At 39.6% G+C, this 15252-nt stretch overlaps 3 protein-coding genes across 3 annotated transcripts; all 3 read left to right on the top strand.

The window, feature by feature from the left end:
• Window positions 1-3725: 3725 nt before the first annotated feature.
• Window positions 3726-5302, top strand: LOC116205940. The gene has a single exon (XM_031538641.1). The coding sequence runs from the start codon at window positions 3820-3822 to the stop codon at window positions 4789-4791; it is 972 nt and encodes a 323-aa protein (XP_031394501.1). The 5' UTR covers window positions 3726-3819; the 3' UTR covers window positions 4792-5302.
• Window positions 5303-6364: 1062 nt separating this feature from the next.
• On the top strand, window positions 6365-8669 carry LOC116205939 (beta carbonic anhydrase 5, chloroplastic-like). The gene is made up of 10 exons (XM_031538640.1): window positions 6365-6551; window positions 6648-6808; window positions 6893-6945; window positions 7049-7189; window positions 7293-7341; window positions 7450-7563; window positions 7640-7693; window positions 7861-7940; window positions 8018-8123; window positions 8292-8669. The coding sequence occupies exons 1-10, from the start codon at window positions 6533-6535 to the stop codon at window positions 8490-8492; spliced, it is 978 nt and encodes a 325-aa protein (XP_031394500.1). The 5' UTR covers window positions 6365-6532; the 3' UTR covers window positions 8493-8669.
• Window positions 8670-9026: 357 nt separating this feature from the next.
• Window positions 9027-15243, top strand: LOC116205938 (AP-4 complex subunit mu). The gene is made up of 13 exons (XM_031538639.1): window positions 9027-9184; window positions 9664-9764; window positions 10188-10391; window positions 10825-10941; window positions 11043-11171; window positions 11511-11637; window positions 12322-12425; window positions 12538-12642; window positions 12752-12846; window positions 13512-13599; window positions 14229-14289; window positions 14392-14465; window positions 14799-15243. Exons 1-13 carry the CDS (start codon window positions 9127-9129, stop codon window positions 14895-14897), a joined length of 1362 nt encoding a protein of 453 aa, XP_031394499.1. The 5' UTR covers window positions 9027-9126; the 3' UTR covers window positions 14898-15243.
• The last annotated feature ends 9 nt before the right edge of the window (window positions 15244-15252 follow it).

The raw sequence follows: 15252 nt of genomic DNA, 5'->3' as shown, positions 1-15252 counted from the left end.
GAGATACTTTTCAATTTTTATTTAATTTAATTTAATTTTTCAATTTAAATTTAGATTTTTCTGAATTTTTCCTTTAAAAATTTTCAGAATTTTTCGTAAAGTTTATTGTTTTTATTTATTTTTAAAATCTTTTTATGTAATTTTTCTAAGTCTTCTTCTCTTTTTTAAAAATTTTAAAAATTTAAAATTTCCAATTTTTCTTCGATTTGTATTAATTTTGGTCAGTTTTATTCAATTTATCTTTTTTAAATTTTAATTTTTTTAAAAAATATTTTAATTTTTTTGAAGTAGCGTGCGATGATTGGTCCAAGTGTACCATATTAACGACCATCTGTAACCTTTTTCACGGCGTTAAGTCCATGTCATCGCCCGTTAACGGCCGATTATGGAATGGACCAAAATTGTCCCCATTTTGAAATGATTTAGGATTATTTTTTGCAAAGTTAAACTTATAGGACTTAAATTCAAAAAAGAAAAAAATTTATGACCATTGTTGTACTTCTCCCATATTAAATTACACATAACAAAATGTAATCTAATTTTAAAATTATTTGAATTTAACAAAACATTGAAATTGGTCATCTTAGTCACTGAATATATTTCTTCCTTCGTAATTTATTAAATTCAATTTTGATGCTAACTAAATACATAAGTAATTCAACGTTTCTCTACCGGAAAAAAATAGTCTCTATCGAAAAAAAGAAAGAAAGAAAGGTATCAGTTCAACATTCTCCCTCTATCTTATTTTATTGTCAATAAAAGTCCGCTATCTTAATTGTGATTCCTAACTTTCGTCCATTAACAATGAGAATTTCTATAAAAAAAAAAAAAGTTCAAAACAATCGCCCCGTGCCTTGCTCGGGTTACATGGCTATCTCTCTTCCAATTGGGCAACAATAGACGTTGTTGGTTATAACAAATAAAAAAACAAACTCGATTGCAAACCTCATTGGGAAAATCACTCTTGTCGAAAGTGGAGTATGACGTACTACTCCAACACAAGAATCTCATACCATATGGTAATGAACACAAAAAATTAGACAACTTTTTAGCTTGCCGAAGGAGCAATGCAGCTACGGAGCTACCCCTTTAGTTAATTTATTGCATGCTTAGCAATTTCTATGGGCGATCATGCCAAATATAGCGTCACCTTCACCACTCCCTAGGAGAAATCTAGAAATTTATCCTCGAGTGGTACTTTTGTTGAATTAATATATAGTTTATATATGAGGTTAGTCGTAGGAAAATCATGCCTACACGACCTTGTCTTTACTATTTAATCGTCATAAAAAAATAATCCATTTTTCGATAAGCTTTTGGCTCATTGAAAACTCGATAAGTAAAAATGACCTCCCGAGGAGTGAAGTATTATTTCAGCACTTATATACATTCATCGAGCAATTGCATGCCTCATTAATATTGGATCGATATTGTTAACCAAAATATTGTTTGCATCGAAGGACCTGCTGATTGAGTTGTGGTTACGAGGGTCTTGATTTAATGATCTTTTTGACTATGAGGAAATGATCATAAGAGAGTGCCACTAACTCCACTTTTCAACTGAATTCGACACACTATCCGACGCAGATAATAACTCCCTAATCGTTAACTTACGATCGTTAAATATTAAAAGTTCTGGTTGAATTATGAAGCCACATGCTTGTTATTATATAAATCTCAGCACCATATATATTCTCGAAAAACTGAAAAGAGAAAATCATTATTCTGCTCAAAATTTTGAAAGTGGTAAGAAGAGCCTAGAAATCAATATGATCGAGATATCAAGAATAAAAATGGAGTGATGAAAGAAATCGCGTTTGCTGTTTCGTTCATTGATTCCACGCGCACTCTCTCAATCCCAAGATTGCTTTTCACTATGGAGAGAAAGAGAGGCTGACTCATCACCGATGTGGAATTGTACCATAATACCTTTTTTTTTTTTAAAGTTGCTTTTCCCTTACCCATTCATAGATTTATCATTAATACTGTAGTTTGCCTTTATGAAAACTAAAGGCAAATTAGCAATTTCCTGATTTGACCGAAGTATTTCCCATCATTACTCGGTCAAATGATCTTGCAATGCAATATTAAGTAAATAAATAATTACTCACTCTAGTAGCCGAGCCCACTCATAAATACGAAGTCTTAGCAATAGATTTTGTAATAATAAAATCTAAATAATTAAAAAGGAAAATAACACGGAGTAAATTTTTTTTTTGGTAAAAAAGGAAATAGCATTAAACAAAACGAACTTAACCCCCCACCATATCCGTGGTGTGGTCTTGTACAAATCTAGGGGAAGACATCCCCATTGCATCATAAGTTACAAGAGCTGCCACATCTGATGGTGGAATATCGAAGTACATGAGGTCTTGACCGGTATCTTGACCAATCCGTGCAAGAGCATCCGCCACCTTGTTCCCTTCACGATAAACATGCTGCACTTGAAACTCCCGGAAGTGTCTCCTGAGTTCCCTGCAATCATCAATAAGAGATTTTAGTAAGTTATTGTCTTGAGATGACTCCCAGATTAGCTCCATGACCACCTTGGCGTCTAACTCAACCCAAAGTGACCGGATACCCAGGGATTTGGCCATAACAAGCCCCTCAAGTATCGCCCATAATTAAGCCGCAAGGCTGTTAGTTGTTCCAAGAAACAAAGCAAAGCTTTGAATCCAACGGCCTAACTCGTTTCTCAAAATCCCTCCAGGCCCAGCACGGCCTGAATTCCCTGAGGCCGACCCATTTGTGTTAAGCTTAATCCACCTCGAGGGCGGCGAAGTCCAGGCAATGTTCACAGAGTGAGTCGTCCGAATAGCCGTGCTGGATAGGAGAGCTTGGAACTCAGCTGATCTGCAGGGGCAAAGATTAGGAAGATTAATGGAATTTGAAGCTCTTTGAAATATAGTTTCATTATGTTTCTTCCAAATAAGCCAAAGGGCTTGCGGGAAGACAATGGACCATTTGACACTCTGTTTATGGCTTTCATGAGCCTGACAGTTTGTCTTGATCTAATCATAAATAGGCAATCTGAAGGTGCCTCGCTTGGAGAGAGGGACTTCCAAAGAATTCCAGAATTCCATCGCTACCGGGCATTGTCTGAGAACACGGAGTAAATTACTCCTAGCTCAAAACCGATACATAAAATGTATATCCGAGATTACACGCACGTGCGACCTTGTGGAAATTAAGATCATCGCAACAATCGGCACACAGTGCAGCTGCAGGCCCTTCATTCTTCCGTGCAGAATCACCTCATGGGGCATTCCCCCGAGGGGCATTGGTGGGTGTCCAGTGGGCTGAAATGGCAACCTGCTGCCCATTTGTTAGCCCATTCTCCAGGGCCCATAGCCTTACTTTTATGGGTTTTGGGCCTCATCCTATTTTGTTGGTTCCACACAACCGGGTCGAGCCCAGCCTAGTATTGCCACAAGCTCGAGGGCGCCTTAAAGCCATCCGGCTTGGCTCGATTTCCGTTCATTGATAGACCTCAAGTAAAAATGCCGTGGCTGATCCAATTGGACTTTCGGATACCAGACTTTAGAACGAAAAAAAAAAGGTCGAGGTTGGTATGGCTCGACTGCATTCAACAACCATCTTTAGGCTCCAACTTAAATTATGATTAGATTAGATTAGATTAGATAGATATAGTAATAAATTTAGAAAATAGGGAAAATAAATATCTTTAAAAAAAAAATTTATTTAAGAAAAAAAGCTCACTAAACAGTCAGTTTGCCCCAATTTTTTCCTTTTGGCAACTCTCCTCGGAGCAGTTCCCTGCCCTCTCTCTTCCCATTTGTTTACTGCTGAGGAGAAACAATGGACGGCCACCACCCTAGCCGGATCGAAGCCGAGCGGCTGCTCGGAGTCGCCGAGAAGCTCCTCCTCGCCCGTGACCTTAACGGCTCCAAGGAATTCGCGCTCTTGGCTCAGGAGACCGAGCCGCTCCTCGAGGGCTCCGACCAGATCCTCGCCATCGTCGACGTCCTTCTCGCCGCTGAGCGCCGCGTCAACAACCACCACGACTGGTACTCCATCCTCCAGATCGACCGCCGGACCGACGACCAGGAGCTCATCAAGCGCCAGTACCGCCGCCTCGCTCTCCTCCTTCACCCCGACAAGAACAAGTACCCCTACGCTGATCACGCCTTCCGCTTCGTCGCTGCCTCCTGGGCGGTCCTCTCCGACCCCAGCAAGAAGACCGTCTTCGATCGGGAGCTCAGCTTCTTCTCCAGGGTTGATCTGTCCGCCGCCGCTGCCGCCGCGCAGCAGGTGAAGCTGCCGGTGCGGAGGACCGGCCCCGTTGCAGGCGCATTCGCTGAGGTCGCTCGGGCACATACGGGGGAACGACCCCCTCCGCCGCAGCCTCAGCCGCCGCAGGAGCCGGCGGTGGGGGACGATGGGGGCGGCGACAGGTCTAGGTTCGCGACGTTCTGGACCACTTGCCCGTACTGCTATTACTTGCACGAGTACCCCGCCATGTACGAGAACTGTTGCCTGAGGTGTCAGGAGTGTCATAGGGCTTTTCACGGTGCCCCCATCACCTCCCCACCGCCGCAGTTGCCAGGGAAGGACGCGTACCATTTCTGCTGGGGGGCTTTCCCGCTTGGGTTTGTGGTCACCAAGACCGAGCCGAAGGTTGTGCCAAAGCCTCCGGCAGCTGCAAGTAAGAGCGCTTCAGCTCAGAAGAAGGCAGGGGGCCGAGGGTCAGGAGCTAGGCGTGCCGCCGCCCCAGCAGCACCGGGGCCAAACGGGCCAAGGAAGAGGGGACGGCCGAGGAAATATGCGTAGCTGGCGGTTCATGTTTTTGGGAATAAAGGGTAGACTTTAAGCGCTGCAATGCGGAGCTGAGAAATCGGAGTGGAATAAGTTATCCGCTTAGGTTCAGGGCTATGTTGGTGCAGGGTTTTGAGGGTTCTGAAGCCATAAGTCGAGCCATGATAAGGGGCAAAAAAAAAAAAAATGCAAACTTGCTCGGTTTCGAGAATTTGTAACAATGGCGGCGGCGGTTGTTTGTAGATTGATGCTGTGTTGGTCTTTCATTGTTTGTAGAGCTGTTCAGGTTTGTTTTCTCAGCTGACTTGCCCCTCTTGGCCTTTTATGTGTAGCATTGTATCTGTTGTAATCTTTATCATCAAGGAATTAGCTTAGCTTTCATGCCCTGGTAGAAAGAAAAGAAGCTCTTTGGCCCCTAGTTTATTTTGATGATTCTCTTCTGCTTGCTTGTGAAATTTTGAAATTGAATGCAACTCCTTGAGCTGCATAGCATTGAACGGGTTGCGAATGCTGCTCCCGACTAATATCAGCCAGCCTTCAGTTAATTGTCAAATGCAGTAGTTGTTGAAATTGCAGAAACTGCAGCTGTATACTGGTAGAGAAGCTTGACATTCGGATATGGTGATGATTTTGTTCTTATTTGGTTGCTCCTGAGATTGGATGGGAATGTATTGGTTGCAGTGATACGCAGCATTGTAGCTGTGGTTCTCTGGTGGATTTGGTGTATAAGAAAATTTAGCTTAATCGAGTTCTTGCAAGAAGATTGATGGCTCTTCCTCTGTGGCTGTTCTATTTTGAACTCTAATGGAGTTTCAGGATTGATGTCGATCACGAGGTTAAGGGGCCGCTGGACTCCATAAGTTCAACACCTCTGGGTAATGTTTCGGTTGATGAAAAGTTAGTCAATTTATCTTTCATTCGGGTTGATTTGCCATTGGAATTCAGCGGTCGAGATGACACTGACTGGGTCGTTATTTCAACTCTCTGTTATAATACCAATCTATGCAGTTTATTCGGGGCAGCAACTTCATAGCAGCTATCTTGCAGAAATCGAAGATTGTTGTGGTTTCATCCACTGTTTAGTTTCTTTTATTCAGAAATACTTTACGGTTTCGGTCCAGCGATATTAAAACGGCATGAACTTTTACATCGGATCTATGAAGTGTGTTGGATTCACTGGACTTGAACAAATCAGTGGGCTTGTGGATTATCTCTTAGAACCGACCATTACAGACACAAATACACGAGAAAGGAAGACAAGTATCTTTCAACTATCCTCGAACACTTGCAGCTTTAGATCCTCGAGAATGTTCAGATCCTCGAGAAATAAGAATTCATCTTCCGCGTAAGAAATCATCCATCGACAGGCCTACCCTGTCTCCCATTCCACGACGATGGAATTTCTAGGAGATGTATTATCGAAGAACATCACAGCCTTAAAATGCTCTCAGATCCATATCTGTGATTTGTAAGGTCTGAAATGAACAATGGACAAAAGTTTGAGGGCTTAGATAAATGATAAGATATTTTATGGCAACGTCAACTTCATCTTTCACTCCCACAAAGTTGGATCTCTCATGGAATCGTCTCCTTCCCATTGGATAAGAATGCCATGTCCTTTTACGTCCACTTTCCTTCTGGCTTCTCCTATGGACCGACCAAGAAAGATGGAACCTAAAACGCGAGCGAGGAACCCATCCTTCCTTGGAAAACACAGGCAGAAGCAGATTTCCCTCCTCAGTGACAGAGGAGCAGCATGGCAACTTGGAGAATTAGTAAGAATATACATATCTGTGTTTATCTTCATTTTCGTCATCATCCGTAGCGGCTATAATGATTCGAGTTGTTCGTTTCGATTCAATCTGCTTCAGGTTGCCAGGCTCGTTCAGTTCTTTCTGCTGCCGCTGCTGGGTTTCGAGCTGGAGCAACAAGAACCAGAAGGGCCTCTTCTGCACTTGGGGACCCTCTTCAGCACTCTGCTTCAGGTTCTTTCACTGGGGTAAGCCGGAGCCCATCTGAAAATGAAAGACTGGTAAGTTTTTGAATCATGGGGTTTTCTTAAAGAGGCTTTGTTTTAACTTCTCATGTGATTTTTCCGTTAAATTTGACTTTGCAGACTGAGAAGGAGAGGCTTCGGAATGATCGACTGACTACATCGCTTTTTACGAAGTAAAAGATGTTTGCTCCTTTTGGTTGTTTATTACCGTTGAGAACATATTAGAAGACATTCCTGATTGAGAAGACACTTCCTCCCTATCTTTACCCATTGTAGTTCTCGGGATTTTTCCACGGCTAAACATGAAGAGCGGAGGAAGACGTGTGATGTTGAAACTATGGCAGAAAGTGGAGCCGACGAGGATGTCTTCGACGAGATCAAACTGAGGTTTCTGAGTTTTAAGAAGAACAAATTCTTGTAAGGAGCTGATATTGCATTTGGATTACGAACAATTCTCCTTTTCGATGCAAAATTCTGCTTCTTCTTCTCGTTCAAAGGGGTAACATCCACTTTTGAACAGGAAAGAAGCACAGCATTACCAGACTCTTGCAAAGATTCAGTCGCCAAAGGTGATATAGAGAAAATCAAACCACTAAGTTTCACAAACATCTCTAAATTTCAATTATTGACATCTTCGGTAAAAGTATAATGCTTCAAGCTAAAACGTTTTTGGACAGTTTATGGTAATTGCCTGTGCTGACTCTCGGGTTTGCCCCTCGAACATCGTTGGATTTGAGCCCGGGGAAGCCCTCACGGTACGGAATGTTGCAAATCTCGTCCCCCCTAGTGAGGTTGGTCTCCTTTTTCTCTGGCAATTATACGTATTGTTTGACCAAATTGTCGAGCTCATTTGAAGTACTTTCGCAGTTCGGACCATCAGAAACCAGTGCTGCCCTTGAGTTTGCTGTAAAATCTCTTAAAGTAAGTTGCAAGCTTTCTGTTGAAAAGAATTTCCATATATCTATTCGAACTTTCCCAGCGAATAATCTAAACATAAGGATTCTTCAAATTTTATATATTCATATTTAAACATTACGTTGAGTGGTGATTAAGGTATTCATATTTTCTTCGATTTGGCTTCTTCACAGGTGAAGAACATTCTTGTTATCGGCCACAGCAACTGTGCGGGAATTGAAGCCCTGATGAGCATGAATGATACCGAATCAAGGTATCTATAACATTCTCAATTTTGGATCCAGAACTTGCGCTTAACGTGTGAAATTAAATGTTGCTCTCTCTTCTCAGGAGTTACGTTGATAAGTGGATAATCAACGGGAAAGCTGCAAAGTTACGAGCAAAATCCGTTGCAGCTCATCTTGACTTGGACCAGCAGTGCAAACATTGTGAAAAGGTCTCATTCTGCAGCAGAACTGTCAATCATCCCCGATGAATCCAATGTTTTGCATTTGTAAATTGCAGGAAAAATAGTTATAATTCCGAAATATTGATGCTGGATAATCTAGGAAAACTAATTGATACACGAGGTTGAAGCTTTTCTTAATCTCTACATTACTCGCAGGAGTCGATTAACGAGTCACTGAAGAACTTGTTCACATACCCGTGGATCGAAGAGAGAGTAGTTAAAGGGGAACTTGTCCTCTATGGAGGGTACTATGATCTCGTTAACTGTACTTTCGAGAAGTGGACCTTTTATTTCGAGGGACGAATGCCAGGCGAAGGGCGCAAGTTTTCAATCAGAGATCGCAGTTTTTGGCGTTGAAGGCTTTATCTTTCGAGAGGGCCCTGGGGGTCGAGCTGACCAAAGTAAAGATCGTAAATATTTGTACAGGAAGCAAGACCAATTGTATCTACCATAACAAATCCCTGTCAACAATGCAAAGAAAAATTACTTACACATTTTCTTAATCTAAATATATATCCATTATTTTCACCGAAATATATGTGATATCTATTATGAAGAAGTAGACTAATGTATCATGTATTTCACTAATTCAAATTTGTACGGCGTATTATTTTTATCAAATTCGGCTCAAATGTACCATTATTGTCATATAACTTGCGAGTTGCCGGTGTTTGATTGCATAGTTTACAGACAATAGCAAAGTCTGATAATCTTGTGATGGGTAATTTTTGAAGGAAAAGCAAAATATAGGGGTCAAAGTTCAATAAAAGAAAAAAATGGTGTAAATTCACAAACATGTTAATTTGAGTGGAGGATAAAATGAGGATGGACAAATAGTGGGGTCAAATTGGAATAACGGAAAAATCGGGGTTCGGGAATTGTAAAACGATGAGATCGACGAGAAGAAACGAAAGACGCAAATCTGAGCTGAAGCTTTCTGCAGAGAAGAAGAAGAAGAAGAAGAAGAAAAGCACTGAAGGCAGATTGAGCGATGATCTCTCAGTTCTTCGTTCTCTCGCAGCGAGGCGACAACATCGTATTCCGCGACTGTAATTTCCTGCCACTGCCTTTCCTATCATCAAACCTCAATTTCACTTCGCTCTTTGTCTATTCAGCTCAAATCTGCCGATTCAACGATCATTTCGCAGATTCCAATAGTTTCATTAGCTGATAGCTCAGTTTTGGTATTGCATGAGTATTGATCTGATACTGTTGTTTTGTTGCTAATCCTTTTGTTTGGAGAATTATGGTTTCCTTCGGATTGAGAGTGGCAAATGAGATGGAGGTGGATACTGATTTCATGAGTCTCGCTGTTCTTCGTCTAGTGATAAACCAATTACTTTATTTTAGCTGCAAATTTTCATGGCAATGCCGGCACGAGAGTAGCACCGATGGGCAATTGGTTTCCTTGAGGAACTTTTAACTGACTTTCCAGTTTTCTATTTTGGAAGAATGCAAAATTTATGCCTTTAAATCATTGGTGTTGTTTGTGTAATGAAGTAGCGATATGTCTTTTGATTGGTTTTAGATCGCGGAGAAGTGCAAAAGGGAAGCACGGAGATCTTCTTTCGGAAAGTGAAGTTCTGGAAAGAGGAAGGGCAGGATGAAGCACAAGCACCGCCTGTCTTTGTAGGTATTTCTTGTGTTCGTGAATGATTCTATGGCTCTATATTTATTCAATTTGTTTATGCACTCTAAAATGCAGTTTGCCGGGTCACTTGGTAAATAAGTTTCTGTAGAACAAATCAAGTATACAAGTGGAACTTCTTTATTTATCTTGATTCTTCCACCGACTGCAGATTAAATTATGTACCTGCTGGTGTTATTCTGAAACTGCATCCATGATGTTGTGCGTTTTCCTTGGATTTTAGGAATTGTTGGTTGTCATATGTTGGATATTCTATGGAATTGCTGACCGCTGAGCGAGCTTCTTTTTGAGTTTTTGTTACCTCAATTTGGCCTGTGTAGTACTATGTTTATACAGCATCAAATTATCACTTACCTCACTTCTTGACTTTTTTTTTCTTCTGGGATTTCTTTTCCAATGTATAGAATGTCGATGGCGTAAACTACTTCCATGTGAAGGTAGCTGGCTTGCTATTTGTTGCAACCACAAGAGTTAACATATCACCTTCTCTAGTGCTGGAGCTTTTGCAAAGGATTGCCAGGGTAATCAAGGATTACCTCGGTGTTCTCAGTGAAGATTCATTGCGGAAGAATTTTGTACTTGTATATGAGCTGCTTGATGAAGTCATTGTAAGTGAATGCTTCTATATTGTTGCACTATATCTTGCTCATATGCAAGGGGCTTCCTCTTTGTGCTGTCATGTGCCTGATCATACAGACACCTTGTTAGATTGACTGTCAGCAATAGACATCATTTTTCTGTATAAAAGTTTAAGCAGACCTCTTCATTTTCAATGTTTCTATGCTGTTTGATGTATGATTACTTTCATTCGTAGTAAGTTTGTGCAAGCAGCAAGGGGCATGAGAATATATATGCATCTTCTATTGACCAAACAATATGTTTTGAAGACCAACAATACTGAGTCATTCACCCTCTAATTGCAGTATGACTCTATATAGCTATGGTGACTTTAAAAGATCTATGGGCCGATTCAATTTTGACAGAAAATTCTTGCTTAAATGCAATGTCAAGTACTGACTATGAACACCCTCTTTCTGGCAGGACTTTGGTTATGTGCAATCTACATCCACTGAAGTATTGAAGTCTTATATATTTAATGAACCAATCGCAGTTGATGCTGCACGTTTACCACCTCTTGGCCCTGCAGCCATTTTCATGGTATCTTTAAACAGCTATTTTTGAAAGCTCTGTTATATTGTCCAAACAGACAGATGAGTTGACTAACAATTTTCCATTTTTTGGCTATAATTATCATTCAGCAAGGATCAAAAAGAATGCCCGGTACAGCTGTCACAAAATCTGTAATTGCGAATGAACCTGCAGGAAGGAAGAGGGAGGAAATTTTCGTGGATATAATTGAGAAGATCAGTGTGACATTCAGTTCCAGTGTGGGTAACAGTTTCATATTTCGGGTTTCGAATTTTTAGTGTTACATATTTATATGTGATGTATGCCCTTAGTTGTAAGTCAAAATTAAGAGCATTCTCCTACTAGAATTACTAAGCAAATCTCAAGAATTATCTCTGATCTACTTTTAAATGAAAAACTTTTTATAAGCTTATGTGAAATTGCTACCTTCTTATCGGTATCTGTAGCCAGAAGCATTAGAAAATTACATGTGGAAATGCAATTGCTCTCTAGAAGTACATCTGTTAAAAGAATTCTTGAATTTTTTTTTGTGATTCATAAATCTATTAAATATTATTGCTCAATCTTTGGTTGAACAGGGATATATATTGACTTCTGAGATTGATGGTACCATTCAAATGAAGAGTTATCTTACCGGAAATCCGGAAATTCGAGTAGCTTTAAATGAGGAACTGAATATAGGAAGAGGAAGCGGATCACTATATGGTAATTCTGGTGTTTTATCCTTTTTTCTCATGAATACTTCCACAGTTTTTTTTGACGTGTGCTTCTCTTCCTTTCCCTTTCTTGGTGTAAATGAATGGATTTCTGATGCTACTAAAAAGTTTTTATCTCTAGCTACTGTAACCCATTGTTATTACAACTTTTTATGAGTGTTCTACTGGTTTTTTCCCCCTTCAATTTTGTATGTGGAATTCTCTGCCACTTTCAAGGTTATATTGCACGTCGTTCTAATACAATCATGCTGCTTTTGTCATTTTCTCTTGTATGCATGGACGTGGCTTCAATTATTTTCAGCTCAGCTCTACTGCATTTGAGCTTCTTTTGCCATTTTCTCTCAAAAGCATACAGTGCTTTATGGACATAAATTTAAAAGTTACCAGCTTTGGTGCATGTTTCCCAAAGTACTTTCTGCTTTTGAAATGTTAATATGGGAGTCAGTTGTCAGATCACTATGCTGTTTTTTTCATTGTCAGCTACATGCATAAAATTTTAGATGATATGTCAAACTTTTGTACGTAGCAGTGCGTGACAGCTGTGAGTTAATTATCATTCCATGGATGTCTTATTTCTCTGCATGTAGCACCGGCTGGATGTTGAGTTAATTAGGAAGGAATATATGATTGTCTTTTACCCGACTTACCTTACTCGCCCCAATTTTTATGGCAGATTATAGAAGTTCAACTGGTTCTGGAGCAGTGATACTTGATGACTGTAATTTTCATGAATCTGTCCGTCTTGATAGTTTTGATGTTGATAGGACTTTGAGTTTGGTGAGTGAAATTCTGTCAATTTAGCTATGTCTGTTTTCAGTTGAAATCAGGAAAAATTTTTTGTTTCTGTTTCTATAGCATGTGTTTCATCCCTCTGTTTATCTTATTGAAGGTACCACCTGATGGTGAATTTCCAGTTATGAACTATCGCATGACCCAGGAGTTTAAGCCCCCTTTTCGCGTAAATGCTTTGATTGAAGAAGCAGGAAATCTCAGGGTGAGCCAGAGTTTCATTTTTTTCTTTTCTGGAATAGTAACTGCTAATTTAGTATTCCATTTTGTTTATCTTAAGAAATTAGTATTACTGTTCTGTTGGACATCTGCAGGCTGAAGTAACTATTAAAATACGGGCTGAATTTCCGTCAAATATCACCGCAAATACAATCGTGGTCCAAATGCCACTGCCTAAATATACTACAAGGTACTGCTTTCTAAATTTTATCTGCTTTAAGGGGACTTGGAAGTTGGAATCCTTTAATTTGATGGGTGATGTTATATTGCCTTCCTATAGAAACTCAATATAGGAAGGCATGGCGGTTCTCAACGAACTATCCCGCAAAAATATTTGGAAGAGAATTATTAGCTTTATATTCCTGTCCATTAGTTACCATATTTACTCTTTAGCATCTGTATACACTGCCAATGAGAGTGATGCATTTGTTGATGAATTGATTTGTGGACTGAATCATAGGATAACATATAAATCTATCTTGAACCTTCAAAATTTCAAATAATGTAAGCCAATGTTTCCGGTAAATATGATTCCAAAGGTGACTCTGAGAGTTGCAACTTAAAATTGATCAAAATTCTGTTTGTTATTCATAAACAAACTGAATGTAGATTAAATGAAATACAATTCAAAAAGCAATTTTATTTGATTGTCATATGTAAGAGTCTATATGTTAAAATCTCTTAGGTAAGAGAAGAGCAACTAGCGAAGGAAATGCCTTTTCTATTCGAACTGTTTTCCATTCATTCCCCTATTCATTATCCTTTCCGGGGAATATTTTTCTGAATGCTATAGATTGACTTAAATATTTGCTCTTATTATCCTTTTGGGAATAAAATTTGATTTTTGTGATCTAGAGCAACTTTCGAGCTGGATCGTGGAGCAGCTGGGCAAACGGCAGACTTCAAGGAGGCAAACAAGAAGCTTGAATGGAGTTTAAAGAAGGCAATTATTTCTCATATGCTTTTATGGTCTTTAGTTATTAAAGAGGATAAATTGGCACCTATGCATTTAATGAACTTTTGCTGTGCCTAATTTCGTTGACATTTGATTATGTTCTGTGGCTTGCTGCTGACTGTCAATTTATGGAATGGCTCCTTACTTGAAAAATGAGAAATTATAAGGGAAGAAGCCTTTATTTTCTATGAAGCTTGCTTGTTGCTTTGCAGACAGCCATCTTGACGTCTCATGTTGCTAAGTCTTCACACTTTAAGAAACTATGAAATTCTATGCGTAATATTACTAATCGACGAAAGTTCTAATTCTTGGAAATAAATCTTAGATTGCAAATGCATGATGCACCCCTACTTGAGTGTAGAGATTTGATTGTATATATATGTACGTGCCTCACTTGTTTGTATTTTCTTTTTAAACACTAAAAAGTTGGATCATAAGGTTCTATTTGTCAGTATTAGGCCAAATTTTCTAAATTCCTCTTCATCTTCCTGAAAGTAAAAGCACGTATTGTAATTTACCAGGAAGTGTTAGTCGAGTTAATGTCGATACCTTTATCTTGAATCTTCTCTATATCTCACTGTAAACAAGAGTATACTTACATCTGCTTTACATGACAGATTGTTGGTGGATCCGAACATACACTACGTGCAAAGTTGACATTTTTGCAAGAAACCCATGGTATAGCTCGTGAACGATGTTTTGCAAGAAACCCATGGTATAGCTTCCGTAATTTCTTTGTCGTACTGACTCTCCATTTACGTGTGTTGCTTTGTCGTCCAGGAAATATTACAAAGGAATCTGGACCAGTCAGCATGACATTCATCATCCCCATGCATAATGCTTCGGGACTACAGGTGATGATGAAGTCCTGAGATAGCTACTTGCTTTAATCGTATTTTTATTTATTTTGGGCCAGATTGTATTTCTAAGTTGAAAGACTAAATTTTATATTACCATAGGCGGGAAACAACATGAGGCAAATTTTTGGTTAAAAATACTCTAAAGACTCTGAGCTTTATATTTCGCTCAGTCTGTGTTATATAATTAGCTGTAATCTTCAAGCTCATAATGCATCAAGATTAGATTCTAGACTGGAAGTATGGCTGTTTACACTTATCTGAAACTACGAAAAAGAGAATCTAGATAAGAGAATCTCACTCTGTTAAAAATTTGGCTCTTTGATGCAGGTGAAGTATTTGCAGATAGCGAAGAAATCGAGTACATATAACCCGTATCGGTGGGTGAGATACGTCACTCAAGCCAATTCCTACGTTGCTCGTTTATGATATGATAGAAGTTGTATTACCCCAAACTCCCCTCCCACCTCTTATTTCCCACCCGATCCTCTTCTCTCCTCACACTGAGCATATTGTACACTAATCTTTTCGTGAAACGTTACATACTTCAGACCAAAGCTTCATCTCTGTTTTGTCAGAAATTTTTGTTTATTTATTATTGGTACAAGACATCGAACCAAGGTCTTTCTTGTAGGTGGAGTGTATCTTTATATTCTAATGGCTGTTGATCTGCCGAGACAGATCGCTGCACGAAATAGCCTACTTCCTGTGGTAGGTACATACTTGTCTCATCGGCTTTTCCACATTTGTGTCATTGAGGATGATTTTAGATCGAGCAGATGAG

This window comes from Punica granatum, chromosome 4 (assembly GCF_007655135.1).
Source record: "Punica granatum isolate Tunisia-2019 chromosome 4, ASM765513v2, whole genome shotgun sequence".
Classification (NCBI taxonomy): Eukaryota; Viridiplantae; Streptophyta; class Magnoliopsida; order Myrtales; family Lythraceae; genus Punica; species Punica granatum.
This window is presented reverse-complemented; position numbering and strand designations above follow the sequence as displayed.